Source organism: Balaenoptera musculus, chromosome 1 (genome assembly GCF_009873245.2).
Source record: "Balaenoptera musculus isolate JJ_BM4_2016_0621 chromosome 1, mBalMus1.pri.v3, whole genome shotgun sequence".
In the NCBI taxonomy this organism is placed as follows: Eukaryota; Metazoa; Chordata; class Mammalia; order Artiodactyla; family Balaenopteridae; genus Balaenoptera; species Balaenoptera musculus.
The window spans coordinates 127,417,452-127,438,240 of record NC_045785.1 but is presented as its reverse complement, the minus strand read 5'-3'; the positions used below and the strand labels follow the sequence as shown (position 1 = coordinate 127,438,240).

Here is a 20,789-nt window from a genome sequence, read left to right as displayed (position 1 = left end):
AGTAAAGCTCATTGGACGAGAGATTCCTAATGTCTAAAATAAAGAGACTGGATTAGTAACCCTGAAGATCTCTCTCCAAGTCTAACTCTGATGCTATAAACAAGGGATCACACACATCTCCTTACTTCAGGAAAGGCCCAAGACGAGCCGAAGCCGGTCGTCAGGCTTCGAGCCATCCTCGTTTTTCTCCTAGGCTTCCTTAGGCCGGGGGATAGACCAGGCACAAAGCACCACCTTATTAAGGCCTCATCAACCCCAGCAAGCCCTAAGGCGCCCTACCCTGCGTGACTTCTCAGGGCTTCCTCCACCTCCCCTGAACTTCCGACCTCGGCTTGGGACCTCGGGAGCCCGCGGCTGTTGTTCCTCCCTTAAAGCACAAAATCATCCCGGAGATCCAAAGTTCGCGTCCGCTAGGGCCTCTAGGTAGAGAGCGGAGGGGTGAATCGACTCCCTCGACGATCTCCGCGGCCTGGACCCGCTCCCTCCGCCTGGCGCCAGGCTGCGGAGCGCCGATCGGCTCGATGAGCGGGGGTGCAGCTGCGGCGGAGCGGTAGGCGCCGGGTCCGCGCCCACTGTCTTCCCCCCTCCCCGCTTTCTTCCTCCGCTTCCCACTCCTTCCTCCGCCCGCCCAGTGCTGCCCGCCCCGGAGAGCTGCCCGGAGCTCCCCGGGAGACTCAGGTACGGCCGCCCGCCTGTTCCCGACGGGAAGGGCTGATGTGCGGTGGAAGGAAACGGAGACGAAGTCCCTGCCCCGCCGCCCCCAACGTCCGCGTCGGGCAGGGGGACCGGCCTCGGGGGTAGTGGAGGGAGCCCAGAGTGGGAAAAGGCTGGGGTCGGACCGGGGGTTCCCTGAGGAAGGGCGACCAGGACTGGGGTGTGCGATGGGGAGCGGTTAAGGGGGAGAAGAATGGGAATTGTAGGGTGCTCTGGGGAAATGGGAAGAGAACAGTGGCGGGGCTGGGGAAGATTGGAGAAGAGTGGGAGGCAGCCCGGACTGCGAGTGGGGATCTTGGGGCAGAAAGGACTAGAGTTAGGAGATGTCGGGGGACGTGGCCTGGTGCGACAGATGGGGTGGGAGTGGGGGGGGGGCGGTGAGCGGAGCTGCTTGCTGGAGGGATGGATTTGTTTCACCATTAAAAGGCTTGGGAGAGAGAGCACCAACCCCGCTGTGTTTATAATGACCGGAAGGTGAGGTGAATCATTACACTTTGACAGGTTTTGTGAATAACATCTCCAGGCTGTGTCCATCCAAGTCACTTATTTCCGTGAAACTGCACCAACCAAGACTGCTGATGAGAGATGAGGAAGAGGAGTCAGAAAGGGAACGCAGGCTGGGAAAAGGGAAGCCTCTGCCCAGATGCAAGCTTTTTGTGAAATGAAATACTAGGGGGTTTGGTGTGCTTGTTGTTTGCATAAAGCAAAAAAGAAGCCAACATTTGCTAAACAACAGGTTAGAAGTTTATTACTTGTAAAGCCATTGAATACAGAACGTATTGCCTCTTCAAAAAATACATACATGAAATTGTAAACGTACGATGGCATAAGAAGCGTATGGTGATGTGACATTTTAAAAATGTATTGGTGATGTTGAATTACATCATGAAGGCTCTCTTATTTACATATATACCTAGACCCAAACACCTGAATTCATATGTATTTTGTACAGGAGAACTCTTAGGTAGAATATGTATAAATCTAATTTCTGAGCGTTGTTTATTTCTACTAGTCATTTGGTGCAAATATCATCATTTACCCTGTGCTTGATGAAGCACAGTTAATTAATCTGCCTGCTGCTTTGCTGATGGCTTTTATGTTTGTCAGACAGTGATTTCTTGCCTGCATGAAGCTGATTCTCGGATTATGGGACCTGAATTTGGGTTTGCTCATCATTAAACTTGTAGCTTTACTGTATATTTCCTAAAGATGTTATGTAAGTCGCCCTGTTATTTGCTTTTGGATATTGAAGCAGCCCCTTTGTAGGGTTTAAAATATAAATAAAATACAGGTATAATTAAAAGCTCTAGTTCTTCGGTTGCTTCCTTTGTCATCTGTTTCTCCATGCATTCTGTAACATTTCTGCATGAATGAATTATTCTGAAAAAAAAGTATGAGGAGTAAAATGGGTCAGATGCCAGATATACGTGACAGAAATATTGTAGAATGAAGAGCTCTAGAGCTGTTACTTAGGTAGCAAGTATTTGGTTTTTGTTACAAGTGGTTAAGTTTCTGGTTTGGAAAATTATTTCTTATCAAAGAAAAGTGTATCAATTTGTTTTGATGGGAAGTCAACTTAAAATTTTACTTTATTTTGTTTATGAAACTGGACTCTGGGCTTGTTTATTCTTTTTTAAGTGTATGATATTAACCAACAAATGTCTAATTATACTTAAAAATCTTAGAGGTTCTTCTTGTGGAAAGGGAAAGAGGACTGCTGGGTTGTTACAGGGAAAGTGGTCTTTCTAGAACAGAACTGTATAACCTGATAGACAACTAATTGGATAAATATTAAAATTGATCATGCACAGCCATTAATAATTTAGGCCTATGTTTCTGATATTTCAATCAGTAGAGTGACTCACAGTATTAGTTACTTATCTTTTACCAAGCCTTAGTTTTCTCTTAGTTTCTTTGTGCTTACTTCGAAGGAGTGTTGTAAAGAGTAAAAGAAAATGTGTGTAAATCGCCGAGCATAGTGCCTGACACATAGTAAAACATTCAGTACACTTTAGCTATTCTTATTTTTCATCCATCTTCTAGTCCAAGATACTGAAAACTCGTATTTGCATGTCAGCTTTTTCTCAAGAAAATTTTGAATATATTGCATATTCAAGCATTTTCCTGGAAAATCATAATGCAAATTAGTATATAAAAGACTGTGAGACGTTCTGTAGCAAACAAAAAAAACAAAACCAAAAAACCTGGCTTTGTTTAACCCAGTACTTTCCAAACTCACCCCTTTTCTTGGAGCACCTAGTGTTACGCATTAGAACAGGGCGTTGTAATTGACAGAATGTTTTTGCATGTATGTATTAATCTGATTTGACCATCCCAACTCCATGCAGAAGCCTAGAAATCACTATTTTACAGATGAGGAAACAGAATCATTGTTTAAGCAACTCCCTAAAAGTGAGAGAATTAGAAGTGTTCTGCTGTTTTCTGACTCCAAGTTAAAATCTTTAAGCATTTGATGTCTCATTTGCAAGGGGGCAACCTCCTAATTTTCCCCCTCTCCTGTACAAGCTGCTCTTTGATTTTATAAAAATATTTTCACTAATTTCCCCCACGTGTTCTCTAGAAGTTACCTCCATTTTCTCTTTTAAATAACTGTTGTGTATTGAGGCCTAGCATGGAGGCCAGGGTCACTGGAGTGGAGCAGGTGAGAGGGAGCTGTTGAAGTCAGAGAAGTGAAGGGGCCCCACCATATAGGGCCTTGTACGCTGTTTTCAGTACTTTAGCTTATACCCCAAAGTCTCAAATCTGATGAAATTTATTTTCTCTTTAAGGTGGTGAAGACTTATTCTGCTGAGAAGTAGAAGAGTACTTCTTCATTAAAAGAGATGCCTCCCAAGTTTAAGCGCCACCTAAATGATGATGATGTCACTGGTTCTGTGAAAAGTGAAAGGGTAAGTTCAGAATCTTAATCTTTAAAAAAGAAAGATTCAAATTATCTTTTCTTTCCTTTGTAAATAATTTGTTTTAGAATAATCTAATATTTATGGCTATATTCGAGTCCTATTTGTTTTCTTCATAGTAAACATTAAAAAATATATGTTACTTAGATTGGGACTCAACAAGTTCTATTTCCATTATTGACCAAATTATGTTCCCAGCTTCTTTCTAGGCTTTCAAAGGGAATTTTGTACAAATACACAATATCTTATTTAGGACTCTGGAGCCAAATGTGGTTGGAGTTCCTCAGAATTTTTCAGATTTTGCAAAGCTAGTTAGTGCACATTATACAAGAGCCTTTTGGGGGTCTAGAGCAGCACCTCCAAACATATTAATATTTCTCAGTGGAATGTCTGATTATTCTAATTAAGTATATAAATTAGCTAACATCAATTCAGGTAAGATTTTCCTCCAAATAAGTTTTGACTCCAAAGCTTATAAAATCTCTTGGTTTTCAGGACTTTTTAGATTTTGGAATTGCAGATAAAGGATTCTGGTCCTGCAGTTGCCACAGAGTCCAGAGTAGCTTTTATATAATGTTCAATTTTTAGTTTATTTCAGAACATTCTGTGCAGGATTGTATAAATATAGAAATTATGCTGCATTTTGGAAGATAGCATTGATATGAATATTGTAGATAGGCTACTTTTAGAATAAGTAATCAATAAGTATTTATTGAGGGAAGGAATTAGAGCTATTCTTTTTCATCCAGCAACCTAAAGCCCTCCCTCACTTCCTATCTTCTTGCCATTCCTTTGTTTTCTGATTCATGCAACAGATGTTTATTGACTACCTACTATGTGCTAGGCATTGTGCTAAAAACTAGAGGGCATGGTCTCTGCCCTTAAACAGCAGATAGTCTGTTTGACTTCATTTTACATGCTCCTTTTTTACACAACCTTAGAACCTCTGTCCAACATCTTATGATTTAGAAGTATCTTGAAATACAGTACAGGAATCATTTGTCATCCCTTTATTCTGACTCTTTATGCAGTGTCTGTTTTTGTTTTGCTTGACGGGGGATACAATCCACCAATAGACTAACTGCTAGTAAACTTTTTAAAATAAGCTTTATTTACTCAAAAATATAAAATATACAGTTTCAATCAGTTCTACTTCTAAGACCATAACTATGGCACTTTCTTTTTACATTGTTGGTTGAATACTACTGCAATTTATTGTAAAAATAGGATATTAGATAGCAGAATTGAAAAAAAAAATTGGCTGTTTAAATAGAGTCCTCCTTTTGAATGTTTATCAGATCATGAAATTTGATAACTGATTGGTTCTAAGAATTTATAAATTACTTTTATAAAACTTTAAAAAATTGTGTTCCTCTTTCCTATAACACTTTTTTGATAACAGCTTTATTGAGATATAATTCACATGCCATACAATTCACTCATTAAAAGTGTACAATTCAGTGGATTTTAGTAACTAGTATTTAGTACCGAATTGTGCAACCATCACCACAATCAATTTTAGGACACTTTCATCATTCCAAGAAGAACTCTGTACTTTTTAGCAATCATCCCCCGTTCTCCTCATCCCTTCAGCCCTAGGCAACCACAAATCTATAGGTTTGTCTATTCTGGACATTTTATATAAATGGAAGCATACACTATGTTGTCTTTTGTAAATGGCTTCTTAGCATAATGTTTTCAAAGTTCATCCATATTGTAGTATATATCAGTACTTCATTCTTTTTTATTGCTGAATAGTATTCCATTATATGAATATACTACACTTTCTTTATTCATTCATCAGTTGATAGACATTTAGGATTATTTACACTTTTTGGATATTATGAATACCACTGCTATGAATGTTCACATACAGGTTTTTATTTTCATTTCATTTCATTACATATGTTTTCATTTCTCTTGGGTAAATACCTAGGAGTAGAATTACTGGGTATTATAGTAACTCTATGTTCAACCTTTTGAAGAATTGCCAAACTGTTTTCCAGAGTGGCTGCATGATTTTTACATTCCTGTCCAGCTGTGTTATGAGAGTTCTAATTTCTCCACATTTCTCCTCACCACCAATTTCTCGTCACCAACACTTGTTATTATCTGCCTAGTGGGTGTGAAATGACATCTCATTGTATCTCATTACCCTTTTTTGATAATGTATCCCTAGCTCTTGTGTTTGTTCAGTGAATAAGTATAAAGACATTTGTTTTCATTGTGTTTCTCATTGGGCAACTATAATAAACACACTTTAGTATCATCATCCTCTAAGGCAAATAAACTGTATCGTAAATGTAATGATTGTTACTTATTAGCTAGAAATATTTGTTGAAGGAAGTAATGTGTCTTCCTGAGTATTATTGACTGTGAACATGTTTTCATGTGGTCATTGGCCATTTCTTTTTCTGTTAGGAATTGTCTATTTCTCTCCTTTGATGATTTTTCTATAATGTGTCTTTTTCTTACTAGTTTGTCAGCGATCTTTATATAAGAGAGACCCTTTAGTCTCTGTATATACCAGACCCTTTAGTCTGAAAGTATGTTGCAGATTTCTTTCCCAGCCTGTTACTTGCCATTTAACCTTGTGTATGATGTTGTATGTTCTTTATGTTTTAAATTTTTATGTAATCAAATTCATGAATTTTTTTTTTTTTAGAGATTCTGGGGTTGTTTGTGACTTAGGAGTAATTTACTCCTCTTAATAGTTAAATACTTATTTTATATGTTTTCAGTCTTTGTAATTTCATAAATAAATGGATTTAAGGTCACATTTTCCTTTAAGTACTGCTGTGACCATTCTACAGATTTTGTTTTGTAATGTTCCCAGTGTCATTCATTTCTAAATAGTTTGTTAAGTTTGCATTTACCTTTTAACATTTTAACAGAAGAGTGTTTTAAAATTTCCTTTTATTTGTTTTAATTTCCATTGCATTATGCCCAGAGAATGTGACCTGTGTAATTTCTAGTTTGGGCTATTTATTAAAATTCTTTTATTGCTTATTCATTTCTTGGATATTTGAAAATAACATTTGCTGAGTACACGGTTCTAGATTATTTATTTTTTTGTCTTCCTGGTTTCTCCATCTCTGAAGGATATGTTAAAGCTTTCCTATGATTTTTGAATGTATCCATTTCTTCTTATAATTTGAGCAGCTTTTGCTTTATGTGTTTTGAAACTATATTGTTACATATAAACATTCATTGCTGTTAAATCTTGGTGGATTGTGCATTTTGTCATTGTAAAATCTTATTTCATTGTTTAATGCTTGTCCTAAAATAATCTCTTTATGTTACTTTCGCTAACTCTAACATTCTTTTTGTTAGAATGTGCTGATATATCTTTCATCTCTCTTTTTGTTTTCATCCTTTATTTAACATTTATCTTAGGTAAATTTCTTATAAACAGATATTGGCTGGCTGCAATTTTTTGGAACTCTAATCATGTATAGTTTTTACTTTTAGGAGGAGCATTCAAACCATTCACATTTATTAAGGTAACTGATATATTTGGACTTTTTCTGCACTTGCTAGTCCCTCTGCTGGCAGTGAATGCTCTTCACCCTGATCTTTGGTTGGCTCTTTGTTATTGTTTGGATCTCAGCCTAAATTTCACCTTTTAAGAATGATTTTCCTTGACAGCCTAATCTTACTTAGTCACCCTGTCACTTTTTATCCCATCACTGTTTTAATTCTCTGCATAACATTCATCACCGTCAGGTGTTTTTCTGTAAGAGCTCAGACCTTGTCTGTCTTGTCCAAAGCTGATGCTTGGTACTTAGAACAGTGCCTAGTACATAGAAGATGCTCAAACATATTTGTTAAAGGAATATTGAACACATCCTCTTTTCATTTTCTTACTCTTTGTGTATTATTTATTATAATATATAGAGATAATGATATCCATTGTATTTCTTATGTGTTCCCTCTTTTCCCTAACTTCTTTAGCTAGATTGATTATTTTTCCTCACTTTTTCCCTGCCCCCAGGACCACTAGGCAGTTAAAAATTTCCTCCCTTTCTTCCTCTTTCCCTCTCTCTTTTTAATTAACTTTATATGTTAACAATAATGTTTAAATCTGTGTTCTCTCTCAACATGCCAAAAACGATGCCCCTCCACACTACTTTTTCATTCCAGGCTCCTCCCACTTCTCCACTCCTCTCCCCACCAAGATGAGTGTGTTACTTTGCTTCTAACTCCCTCACTTTACTCTCCACTTCCTGCTGGTGGGCTTGGTGAGAAAAGTGTTAGATTCTCTTAGAATTTTTCTTTATATTATGCATTTTTCTCTTTCCATAGCTGTAAGTTATAGTTCACAATCATCTTCCATTTAGATTTGACCACACATTTTATTAGATGTACTGAGTATATCAATCTCCATCTTAAGATCTTTGTTCTGATTTAATTTTCTTTTTAGCTGGTGTAATTCCTTGAGTAGTTTCTTCAGAAAAGGTAAATGGGTGTTGTATTTGCTTCCTGCTTTAACAAATTACCACAAACTTAAAACAACACAAATTTATTATCTTATAGTTCTGGTGACCAGAAGTCCAAAATGGACCTTGCTGGGCTAAAATCAAGGCACCGGCAGGGCCTTGTTCCTTCTGGAGGCTATAGGGAAGAAGCCTCTTTCCTTGCCTTTCCCAGCTTTTAGAGGTTGCCTGACCTCCTTGCTCATGCCCCTTCCTATATCTTTAAATCCAGCAGGGTGACATCTTCCAACCTCTCTCTCTCTCTCTCTCTCTCTCTCTCTCTCTCTCTCTCTCTCTCTCTCTCTCTCACACACACACACACACACACACACACACACACACACACACTTCTGCCTCTCTCTTTTTTAAGTACTCTTGTGATGACTTTGGGCCCACTATATTGATCTTCCCACCTCAAGATCCTTGATTTAATAATTTCTGCAAACTTCCTTTTACCATTCAAGGAAACATATTCACAGGTTTCGGGGATTAGGATGTCGACATCTACGGGGAGCCGTTATTCGGCCTACAAGTTGTGTACTGTTGGAGTTCTTGCATGCTGAAAAGGTCTGGTTTTTGCTCTTCTTCAGCCTCCTTTTGGAACTTTATATCTTCCCCTTTTGGGGAGAAGGTGAGACATTCCTCATTTTAAGAAAAACAGTTGTATCTTACAAGGTAAAAGTATAAAGTTGTTTTTGTTTGGAAGTTCAAATATGTGTAGAGGGCTATTCGTAGGCCGAGTAGCTGTTAGGTGGACTGTGCCAGTTCATAAACCCTTGTCTCTCAGCTCCAAACCTACCTTCTATACTCTTCTCTCCGATGCTACAGTTGGACTCTGCAGCTACACTTCTCCTTTGCCCCCAGCTGCTTCTTAGGTTCTGCTGATAGAGAGAGACTGGAAGGCAGGGGGAGGAGGAAGGACTTGCCCCTCCCTGATTGCCTGCATCCCTCACTCCCATGCCAGTTTCGGTGACCTCTCTACCTTGTGGTCAGTCAAAGGATTCTGGGCTTATAAGCATTTTCTTAGAAAGTCTGCATTGTGGTTCCATACCTTTTAGCTTCCAGTGAAGCACGTGTAATTACTCTTCCCTGTGTCTGGAAGCTTGGAGTTAAGAAATTTCACCAGGATAGAACTTGTTTCATTACTCTGCCCTTGACAGTTTGTAAGCCCCTTGGAATCTAAAAACTCAAGTCTTTTTCTTTGTTTGACAGAGAAATCTTTTGGAAGATGATTCAGATGAAGAAGAGGACTTTTTTCTGTAAGTTTTTTGTTTTTTTTTTTTACAGCTTTATTGAGGTGTAACTGACATACAATAAAATACATATAAAGTGTACAATAAGAGTTTTGACATATCCACTGTACACCTGTGAAATCATCATGAAATTCAAATAATGAACATAGCCATCACCTCAAAAGTTTCCTCAAACCTCTTGGTAATCTGTCACTCTCCCAGTCCCAGGCAGCCACTGATCTGCTTTCTATCACTGTAGTTTGTATTGTCTAGATTTTTTTTGGAAGTGGAGTCATACAGTATGCCTCTTGTTTTTACTGGCTTCGTTCACTTTGCATAATTATTTTGAGATTCACCCAGTTGTCGCATGCATCAATAGTTTCTTTTTATTTCTGAGTAGTGGTCCATCGTGTGAACATACTGCAATTCATTCACCCATTCACTTATTGATGGATATTTGGGGTGTTTCTAGTTTTTAGCTATTACAAATAAAGCTGCTATAAACACGCATGTACAGGTTTTGTGTGGACTTATGCTTTCATTTCTCTTGGGTAAATAGGAGTGGAATGGCTGGTGTATGTTTACAGCTGTTTCCCAAAGTTGTGTACCACTTTATACTCCTACCAGTACTGTATGGGGGTTCTAGTTGCTCCAGATCCTCATCAACACTGCATATGGTCAGTCTTTTAACTTTAGCCACTCTTGTGGGTGTATAGTGGTATTCCATTATGGTTTTAATTTGCATTTCCGTAATTACAAATTATGCTGAACATCTTCTTTTGTGTGTATTTGCCATCCTTATATCTTCTTTTTAAAAAATTTATTTATTTTATTTATTTATTTTTGGCTGTGTTGGGTCTTCGTTGCTGTGCGTGGGCATTCTCTAGTTGCGGCAAGCGGAGGCTACTCTTTGCTGTTTCGGTGGCTTCTCTTGTTGTGGAGCATGGGCACTAGGCGTGCAGGATCCAGTAGTTGTGGCATGTGGGCTCAGTAGTTATGGCTCGTGGGCTCTAGAGCACAGGCTTAGTAGTTGTGGCTCACGGGGGCCTAGTTGCTCCGTGGCATGTGGGATCTTCCCGGGCCAGGGCTTGAACCCGTGTCCCCTGCATTGGCAGGCGGATTCTTAACCACTGCGCCACCAGGGAAGCCCCTTATATCTTCTTTGATGATGTACATGTTAAAAATCTTTTGCCCATTTCTAAGTTTGTCTTCCTATTAAGTTGTGAGTTTTTTATATATTCAAGATACAAGTTCTTTGTCAGATATATGTTTTACAGATATTTACTCCCAGTCTGTAATTTAATCTTTTCATTTTCATAACTGTATCTTTTGAAGAGCAGAGTTTTGATTTTGATGAAATTAGTTTATTAAATTTTTCCTTTCATTGTTTTTGTTTATTTAAGAAATCTTTGCCAAACCCAAAGGTTCTAAGATTTTCTTCTTTGTTTTCTTTCAAAAGTTTTATTGTTTTGACTTTTACATTTAGGTCTATAATCTATTATAAGTTAATTTTTTTATATATGGTTGAGTTAAGGGTGAAGGATCATTTTGGGGGGGCCGGGGAGCATATGGCTATCCAACTGTTCCAACACCATTTGATGGAAAGATTATCTTTTCCCTGTTGGATTGCCTTGATGCTCTGTCAGAATTAATTAACCTGGTCAGTCCTTTGCAGTTTTGATTAGAAAGGGCGTTGGTTTTATTTTCAAAGTCAGGAAGGATGACATATTGTTGCAGGAGTTTTCTCTGGAGGCTCATGCCTCCAGAAGGGTATGCCTGGGAGGAAACATTTACCTCCCACTTTGCTATAATGTTGTGGAGTTTTTTATAGAGGCTTTTTTTTTTTTCCAAATAAAAAGCATTGTATAAAACATTTTATAAAAAGTAATTGACAGCCATGAAGCAATTGGCAAAAAGAGCCTGCAGGATGGAAATCAATCCAATAACAGGAAATAGTATCATTTTTGGCAGGAAAGTCAGATGAAGTGGGAAGATAATTTCCTACAGGTAACAAGGTTTCCAGAGTCAAAAAGCTAATTGCTCATAGTGCCAATTACAGTGAGAAGCCTTAGACTAGAGCAACAGCTACCTGTCAACAAAGGACTCAGTATTGAAAAGGTCAGATGCTTTGGCTAAACAAGTGATCACCCAAATGTAAGTGAGAAACAAAAACTTTTCAGGCTAACTGTACACTGGAGGTTCACTCCCAAATAACGCTGTACATCTTCCAAAGGGCCTGACGACAAAACCGGCACACTACCACACCCTGTGGTTCTATGTATTGAAAGGGAGACAAAGCTAATAAAATTTCTGAAATAAGTTTTTAAAAATTAATCAACACCTGTTGATTATTATGAACAATAATCCTGTTCATAGCAGGATTATTCATAACTGCCAAAAGATGGAAGTAACCCAAGTGTCCGTCATTGGAGAGATGGATAAACAAAATATGGTATGTACATACAATGGTATAGTACTCAGTATTAAAAAGGAAGGAAATTCTGACACATGCTACAACATGGATGAACCTTGAAGACATTAATTATGCTAAGTGAAAGAAGCTGGTCACAAAAGGATACATTTTACATGAGTCTTCTTATCTGAGGCACCTAGAGTAATCAAATTCATAGAGACACAAAGTAGAATGGTGGTTGCCAAGGGCTGGGAGGAGGGGGAAATGGGAAATTAGTGTTTAATTGGTACAGAACCTATTCTTTTTTGAGTTTTATGGTTTATACCTTATTTTCTGTCATCAGAAGATGGAAAATTACTTAAAACATCCAAAAATTTTAATTTTCAGAGTATTAAAATGGATTGGTTTAAATGATACAACACTCGACTATAATGGAGAGATAATAATTTGAGAAATGTTAATATTTTCATAGACTCTTACATTTCCCTTTAATTATGTTGCTAAGTTTAAAGATGAGTAATCAAAAAAATACTTGAAAAATTTTAGTGTTTTGAATGGATTTTTCTCTACATCCATCCCCCAAATCAGCATTTCATTAGAGCCTAAATTCAAGGTAGTTGGACTTCTAGTGTTCTATAATTGATCATAAAGTTATTCATAGTCACTGGCACTTTAGTTGTTATGGTATTTCAGAGTTTAATGATTAAAACTACCTGTGTATAACTAAGAATTATATTAAAAGTGATAACATTCAGAAGAATTAGGTTGTGATGGCCTGCACTAAGTACCAATGAAGTCCAGACATGATTAAATATCATTAGGTTCCATCAGTACCAGTAATATGTGGTTCCTTATGATAAATGATCCATGTTTAGAATTCAGCAAGTGTGTGTGTGTTTTCTGTTTTGGTGTTTGTTTTAATGCTCTCATTAATATGTACTTGGTGTTTGGTTTTCAGAAGGGGACCATCTGGACCAAGATTTGGACCTAGAAATGAAAAAATTAAGCAGTAAGTTTATGAGACACTCATTTGTTTAAATGATTATCATATTTCTACAAGGACCAGGGGTTGGCAAACTACAGCATATGAGCCAAATCTGTCTGCCACCTGTTTTTGTAAAGTTTTATTGAAACACAGCCATTCCTGTTATCTATTGGCTGCTTTCAAACTACAGTGACAGATTTGAGTAGTTGTGACAGAGACCTTATGGCCCACAAAATCTAAACTCTCTATTATCTGTCTGGCCCTTTACAGAAAAATTTGCTGAGCCTTGATGTAGACTAATATTACTACTAGGTTGTAAAAACCCAGTCATTCTTTTCATTTTCACAAAGTTACCTCTTAATTATAGCTAAGGAGATGCAATTCCTGGTTGTTGGTTTTCTTAATTTAATTATTATATATCAAATTCATTTATTTAGCATAATCTCAAGGTCTATTTTGGTTTTAAATCTATAGCTTGATTCCCATTTTCAGCATGATAATAAAAGTAATATAATAGATTTAGTTTTCTGAAGTACAGTATCTTATTTATATACTTCCAGAATTTGTTCATATCTATTACTTATCCTAATCCATTTATTGATCTAAGTTTTATGGCTCATTAATTTTCAGTTTAGAGCTTTTCTGTATATATTGTTGATGGTAGATGGTGGATAATGCTGTAGTGAATGTATCTAATATTAGAATCATATGAGTCCTGGCAAGAAGGGAGAAGGAATGAATGGAGCAGTGAAATAGGCCTGGAAACTTACCGAGCTATAAAAGGTAAACTGGAAGATAAACTGAATGGCCCAGGTTCAGGATCTAAGGAGGGGTAGTTGCTACCCTAAGTCTGGATATAGATGGCACATAGTGGGAAGGGTACTGTAATGGGGTATCAAGTTATTGATGAGGGACTTTCCTGGTGGTCCAGTGGTTAAGACTCCACGCTTCCACTGCAGGAAGCACAGGTTCGATCCCTGTTGGGGGAACTAAGATCCCGCATGCTGTGCGATGTGGCAAAAATAAATAAATAATAAACCACAGTTTAAAAAAGAAAAAAGTTATTGATTAGATACTTGGGCTTTAGTCAGGTAGTGGTTGGTGTGAAGAAATAGGTCCACACTTAGCCTGATCCTAGCTAACGGATTCTGTAATACAGAATCAAGGTACCACCAAATTGGTTTGAGTACTAAATGGGATGTTTTCATTTTCTATTGCTGTGTAACAAGTTACCCTGAACCTAGCAGCCTGAAACAGCAAACATTCATCATCTCACATTGTCCGTGGGTCAGGCGTTCAGTCACTGCTTAGGTGGGCCCTCTGCAGGGTCTCACGAGGCCAAAATTGAGGTGTCGCCAGGGCTTTGATCTCATCTGGAGCTCCTGACCAAGCTCCGGTAGTTGTTGGCAGGATGCACTTCCTTGCAGCTGTACAACCCACAGTGCTTGCTGCTTCAGGGCCAGCAGAAGAGAGAGTCTCTGCTGCTTCAAGTGTCTGATTCAGCCAGTAAAGATACAATGAGCCACTTAGATTCAGACAGTTTATTACTTACATAGATTGTCAAAGGAAGAGTAGCCAAAGGTGCCAGCTCCCTGGGTTCTTGTCCTAAACACCAAAAATGATGATACCAAAATAGAAGGGTCCGGGTGGCTGCAGTATGAATAGTGAGATGCCCTATTACAAAGGAGCCAATTCTAGCCTGCAGCTAAGTGGTTTTATAGTCTGCAGATACATCCTGCAGAAAGCCTTATATGTCATCAGAACCTGGGAGGTGATAAGAAACTGTCTCATGACAGTCTCCTAGGGGAGATGGGGAGGTGAGTGGGAGATGGCCTCAGAAGCCACTCATCCTCATCTTTGGAAGAATCACAAGGCATTCAAGGTTGCGAGGATGTCATGGCAGAGCCGTTGCCCTTCTCTGAGCCAGAGTGACTTTTCTATCCACCCACATATATACCTCAGCTGCCACTGGAGAAGAGGACTCCACTGATGACACACCTGTTTTTTCCCTGCCAATGTGCTTCATTTCCTGTCTGACATCCTTCTGCAGAGTGAGCCTGGTACTGAGTGTGGCCCAGTGAGTCTTTTGAGTATGACTTTCCAGCTGAACCCCAAAACCAGTGCCAGTTGTACAGAGTGGGCATTGCAGGATACGTCTATGTTAGTAAGTGCCAAGCACACATGCACGTGAATGTGTATATGTGCATATTAAATTACCATAATAACGTTGGTGATCACAGAATTTTAGAACAGTAAGGCACTGTTGAGGAAGTGTAATGGCTCTTACTCTAGAGCTGAAGGCTTATCATACGTACTCAGAAGGTGGTCAGTCATGAAAACACACAAATTAACCCTTGGCACAACCCCATGAGTGCTTATCTAACCAGGGTACGACTCAGGCGTGTGCCCAAAGTGGCCCCAAATGGTGGAGCACAACCTGCCACGCTACTTGCCCAAGAACAGATTCCTGGCATTTGTTTAGTAACTAAAACTGTGAGCACTGGTGAGTTTCTTTAAGGTGTGCTGTCACCGCCTAATGTGTGACGTCTCCATACAGGGTGTTTTTGTGATGTGTGGATCAGCAACATTGTCGCTTTGTCTGCATTTGATTGACATGTTGATAACAGATTAATCCCACAAAAATGCCCAGTGTCACTTTTTTTTTTTAATCGAAGTATAAGTTGATTTACAATGTTTAATTTCAGGTGTACAGCAGAGTGATTCAGTTATACACATATATATTCTTTTTCAGATTCTTTTCCTTTATAGGTTGTTACAAGATATTGAATATAGTTCCCTGTGCTGATACAGTAGGTCCTTTTAATGGGTTCTTTAGTATTCCAATGTCACTTTTCAGGGAAGATTTTTGGGAAAGATTTTAAATAGTCACATGCCTATATAAAAAATTTGTAATTCTCTTTGGAATGTTTCCTTTGCTTTTAAATTAAATAGTAGCATTATAAATGCCACTCCAGTGAATTGTAGACATTCTCTGCCACAGGTAGGAAATCTCCTATCTATAGCCTTGGTCCAACAAGTTTAACTTTATTCCCCCAAGGAATGTTCCATGATGAACCGATACACATATATGCGTATATATGTATATATGTACATATATACATATATATAATTATAAAAATACAGCATATATACTACATATATATGTATATGTATGTGCATATATATATTTATATATACTTGCAAAAATACAGCATACATTTAAAACTTTTTTTGTCAACAGTACCTTAAGAGGCCACAAGATGGGGGTGTTAACAGTGAAAATAAATATTTTCTTTATAAAATAACGAATGAGTGTGTGTTGCAGAGCATGAGCTTTTTTTTTCCTTAATGGAAGAACACTGACATTAAACACGTGCTAAGCGTTAGGAACCGTGCTAAGTGTTTAAAACACACTTGTCACATCTAATTCTCATAAGGGAAAGATTATCATCTTCATTTCAAAGGTGAGAACATATGAGGCTCAAAGAGGCTTGCAAAATGACGCAAAGCCACATACGTAGTAAGTGATAACACTGAATTGCAAATCCAGATCTGTCTGTGTCCAGAGCCTGGCCTCTCTACACTACACCACGCGGCTTCCCTGTAGTGGTGATAATTAGAATAGAGACATCTCAGGAACACAGGTGCCGTCAGACTCTAAGGAGGATTTAAAACAATGTTAAAATGTCTTTTCTCTACATGTCTTGATATTTTCCTGGGTATGTTCTCTCTTGTGTCCTTTCTTCTACTATATGACTCTAACAGGAAATGATATAAATCTCCACCCCCTCCCTCAAAAACTTGCTTTTTCTTTGAGTCCTTAATTTTCTATTTCAGTTAATGACCATCATCTACATCTACTCAGTTGCTCAAATTATAAATCTAGAAGTTCTCTGCCCTTTTCTTGCCCCAACTCCATCACCCATATCCAGGTAATCATTGGTTCCTGAAATATCCCCTCCTCTTATTCCTTTAGCCTAGAACTTTCCCACCATCCATCACCTTTTTTACTCTGCCCAATTCACTCTTAACCTCTCAAAACTCAGCACCAGGATCTTGATGCCGTCTCTGGTCCAGGCTGGATTCATCTAGGCTGCACGACTGATACCATTTGCTTCCTTCCATTATGGCGCTTGACATATGGTAATATAATTCTAGCTACCAGTGTTCCCCACTAGACTGTAATCTTGCTGAGGGTCAAAACATTCACATCAGTATCCTCAATGCATAGAATAATAACTCCTTAATAAATATTTTTGAATAAATGAAATACTTAATTCAGATCAGAAAATATTTGTTGAATGCCTATTTTCTACCAGGCACATTTCACATGACCTGGGAAACAGATGAGTGGGACAATCTGTTTTTAAGGCATTTACAGTATAATAGGATAAGACCAACATAAAATACAAATAGAAATCAAAGTATTGTAACTGCTATGAAAATGTAAAAAATCATGGGGAAATACGTTTTCACTTTTTAAAAAATTATTTATTTATTTATTTGGCTGTGCCAGGTCTCAGTTGCGTCACTTGGGATCTTCATTGTTGCATGCAGGATCTTTAGTTGCAACTTAATGGATCTTTGGTTGTGGCATGCAGGCTCTTAGTTGCGGCATGCGGGATCTAGTTCCCTGACCAGGGATCGAACCCGGGTCCCCTGCATTGGGAGCGCGGAGTCTTAACCACTGGACCACCAGGGAGGTCCCTTTCCACTTGTTTTTTTAAAAATTATCCTTTATATTAAAGTAAATAAGTAGATGATTTTCTTCTTTTTTTTTTTCTATAAAAGTTGTGTTCTGGGCATGAAAATATCTTGAAATATAGAAGCACAGTCATGAGATTTTCCATTATTTTAAGATTGAATGAGAGTTATACAGTAGCTGGATTAAGAGGGTTATACCAGTGGATAGTAATATGTGAAGGAGAAAGTAACAATAATTTATTAATCACTTGGCAGGAAAAATTAAAATGTTGGGTGGTTTCCATTAGCCATAGAGATTACATGTGTGTCATGTTGTTGAGGTAATACCCCTAGGTTTATCATAATCTAGTAAGACTTAATCTGGAATTTTATGAATTCTATTCCAATTAATCTGCCTGTATTATCCATGGAGTCTTTTGCTTATAGGGATTCTGGGACCATAACGATTCCTTCAGTTATTTTGGTTTTGTTTTAAAATCACATGTAGTATAGGTATGTTAATATCCATAATAGCTATAATCTGATTATGTGTAGGAGCTGCCGTACATTCTGTCCATTTCCACCGTGTTGCGCCTTACTTTAGGCCATTATCTCTTGCATACGATGGAGAGTAACTACCTAGGAATTTCAAGATTGGCCCTTGATAAACAATAGCTCTGCTTCCATTATAGTTAAATGGAGACCTCTACATTCTTATATCTGCCTTATAACTCTTTCTCAAGTAGCTGGATGTGCTTTGCAGGACTTATACCCAAACTGTTCCCTTATTCAGCTGTTAAGTATTAAGTGCATACTCTTTCCCAAGCAATGTTACAGGTACTGGGGCTACAAAAGTGAACAAAGTAGGCAACGTCTCTGCATTTGTTGAACTTACCTTCTAGTGGGGAGAGACAGGAAATAAGCATGTAAATAAATAAATACTTTCACTTAGTGTTAAATGCTGTAAATAATATAGAGTAATGGGTTAGACACAGACTGTTAAACAACTCTGAAGGTTAATGAAGTGCATTCATTGCACATTTAAGCATATGTTCCATGAGAGCCGGAATTATTGTCTGCTTCGTTCAGTATTGTTTTCCTAGTGCCTAGAACAGTACATAGTAAGCTTTTCTTAATTATTTATTGAATAAATTGCTTAAGTATTTGTGCCATTGTTCTTGTATAAGATTTTACATCTTTAGCTGTCTGCTTAGGAGTTGCAACAAGACCTCTTAGACACATGGGGGCTCTTTCAGATCTGTGTGGGCAGAAGGCAATTCTCCATGTCCCACTTTAGTTGTGCTTCAGTTTTATACCCTTTAGTAGAATACTGTGTGAGAGGCACAGAACTCTAGGAAGCTGTGATGAACCCTGAAGTCTATGTGTGGATAATCAGTGGGTGCTTTTAACATGGGAGGGGGGGTGACTATCATCAAACATAGTAATTCTACTTGAATCTGAGGATGCTTCTTCTGAACCCGTATGTGTCTAAATGGGCCTTCATTTTGTTTTTAAAGCAAACTTTTTGAAGATATAGCTTCGTGACAGGGAAGGGATAGAACTCTTTTTCAAAATTACACATGTCCTGCCTTACTCCCAACTCACTATAGAGTAGAGGGGCAGTGAGGAGATGTGTATTGTGAAATTTTTTTAAAAGCTTCCTAGGTGATATTTGATAAATGATACACTTCCCTGACTAGAAGGAACACTTGCATATCCTTATTAAAACATATATCTACTTATAGTTGCTAGTAATCCACTTTAAACAGTTTTTATATTTTAAACAGTTTTTGAATTATAAGAACTGTGAGTTATTTTATTTCTCCTTTTAAATATTTCTCTGGCATGACTTATTCTATAAACTAATTTAAGGTAACATTTTGTCAAATGATTGAAGCAACAGGGGAAAACTAGACATTTGTCAAATGAAGCAACAGAGGAAAACTAGACATTTAATCATTTCTATGTTTATGTACTCTGGGGGTAACTTCTGAGTGAGAGTAGGCAGCTGAGGTCCAATTATTACATTTTTGAATTTAGCTTAAATCTTCATTGAACATGGGACTTCCCTGGTGGTGCAGTGGTTAAGAATCCGCCTGCCAATGCAGGGGACATGGGTTCGAGCCCTGGTCCGGGAAGATCCCACATGCCACAGAGCACCTAAGCCCCTGCGCCACAACTACTGAGCCCACGCACCTAGAGCCCATGCTCTGCAACAAGAGAAGCCACTGCAATGAGAAGCTTGCGCACCACAACGAAGAGTAGCCCCCGCTCGCCGCAACTAGAGAAGGCCCGCGCGCAGCGACAGAGACCCAACGCAGCCATAAATAAATAAATAAATAAATTTATTTTAAAAAAAATCTTCATTGAACAGTCTGAAGTTTGGTTGGAACAGGCTCTCATCACCTGATATAAAGAAGAAAATCATATTTTCATTTTGAAGAACAACCAAAAATGTTTCCTCTTTGCTCCTTCGTGGGTGCTTCAAAACCCTCCCAAGTGGTTGCTCATTGTTTTAAACCCTGTTTAAGAGGAAACTGATGAGCTGTGAAGAGTTATACCCACTGAGCCTTCGTGTCCTAGAGCATACTGTACCTTTCCATTTTGGAAACTCAATATTTTTCCTAGGCTTCTAACATACCTGGGCAAACTCTTGTTAGCCTTAGTGTGTGAACTGTATGTATAGCAAAAGTAGCTTATAGCTGTGTCTATGTGATGCCTCAATGGCCTGTTGAAAAGAAAATGAAACGGATTATTTAGAGTCAAGCTATTTGACTAAGTTCTGTAGTTACTGAGCATTCTGACAGTATATTTAATTTGAAGAAACAGGGTTAAGAATAAACTATGAGTTAAATATTACTTTATTTGTATCATGTTGTCTTTTAATTGCCTGAGTAATCAAGCCCACAAATGGAAGGACTGTTGCTACAAGCCTTAAACTTAAACATTTTAGAGTTGAATAATTCTGAGAACTTGCTGTTTTCTATCATGTCTAATGAAAGTCTCAAAAACTGTAAAATTCTCAAAAGAAGAATGCATTATTTTTTAATCTTTTTTTTTAAACTAGTGTTCAGAATCAGGTGGATGAAGTCATTGATGTCATGCAAGAAAATATTACAAAGGTAATAGAAAGAGGGGAGAGACTAGATGAACTACAGGACAAATCAGGTACAGATACTTCGTATAATTCTTGATGTTATTAATCTGTGTTTTGATAGTTCTCCCATTTTTCTAGCCAAAGTTGAGGAATCTTGACTTAGGAAAAATGGCATTTATGGTTTTAATGTTTTTAACTTTAGCTCCCTTTACTTTGTTTTTTTTATATACAATTTATTTTATTCAAGTATAGTTGATTTACAATGTTGTGTT

General features: G+C 38.0%; 1 protein-coding gene across 4 annotated transcripts in view; it reads left to right on the top strand.

The window, feature by feature from the left end:
* Positions 1 to 490: 490 nt before the first annotated feature.
* The window catches only part of VAMP4 (vesicle associated membrane protein 4), a 28,737-nt gene continuing 8,438 nt past the window's right edge, over positions 491 to 20,789 (top strand). Inside the window, exons 1-6 of one of the 4 annotated variants that reach the window (XM_036823042.1) lie at positions 491 to 678; positions 1,216 to 1,450; positions 3,504 to 3,623; positions 9,320 to 9,366; positions 12,711 to 12,761; positions 20,488 to 20,588. In XM_036823042.1, coding sequence (XP_036678937.1) covers positions 3,558 to 3,623; positions 9,320 to 9,366; positions 12,711 to 12,761; positions 20,488 to 20,588 — 265 coding nt within the window. In that variant the 5' untranslated portion in view covers positions 491 to 678; positions 1,216 to 1,450; positions 3,504 to 3,557. The remainder of the gene's footprint in view (positions 679 to 1,215; positions 1,451 to 3,503; positions 3,624 to 9,319; positions 9,367 to 12,710; positions 12,762 to 20,487; positions 20,589 to 20,789) is intronic. The other 3 variants (XM_036823050.1, XM_036823032.1, XM_036823060.1) reach the window with 3 other exon arrangements.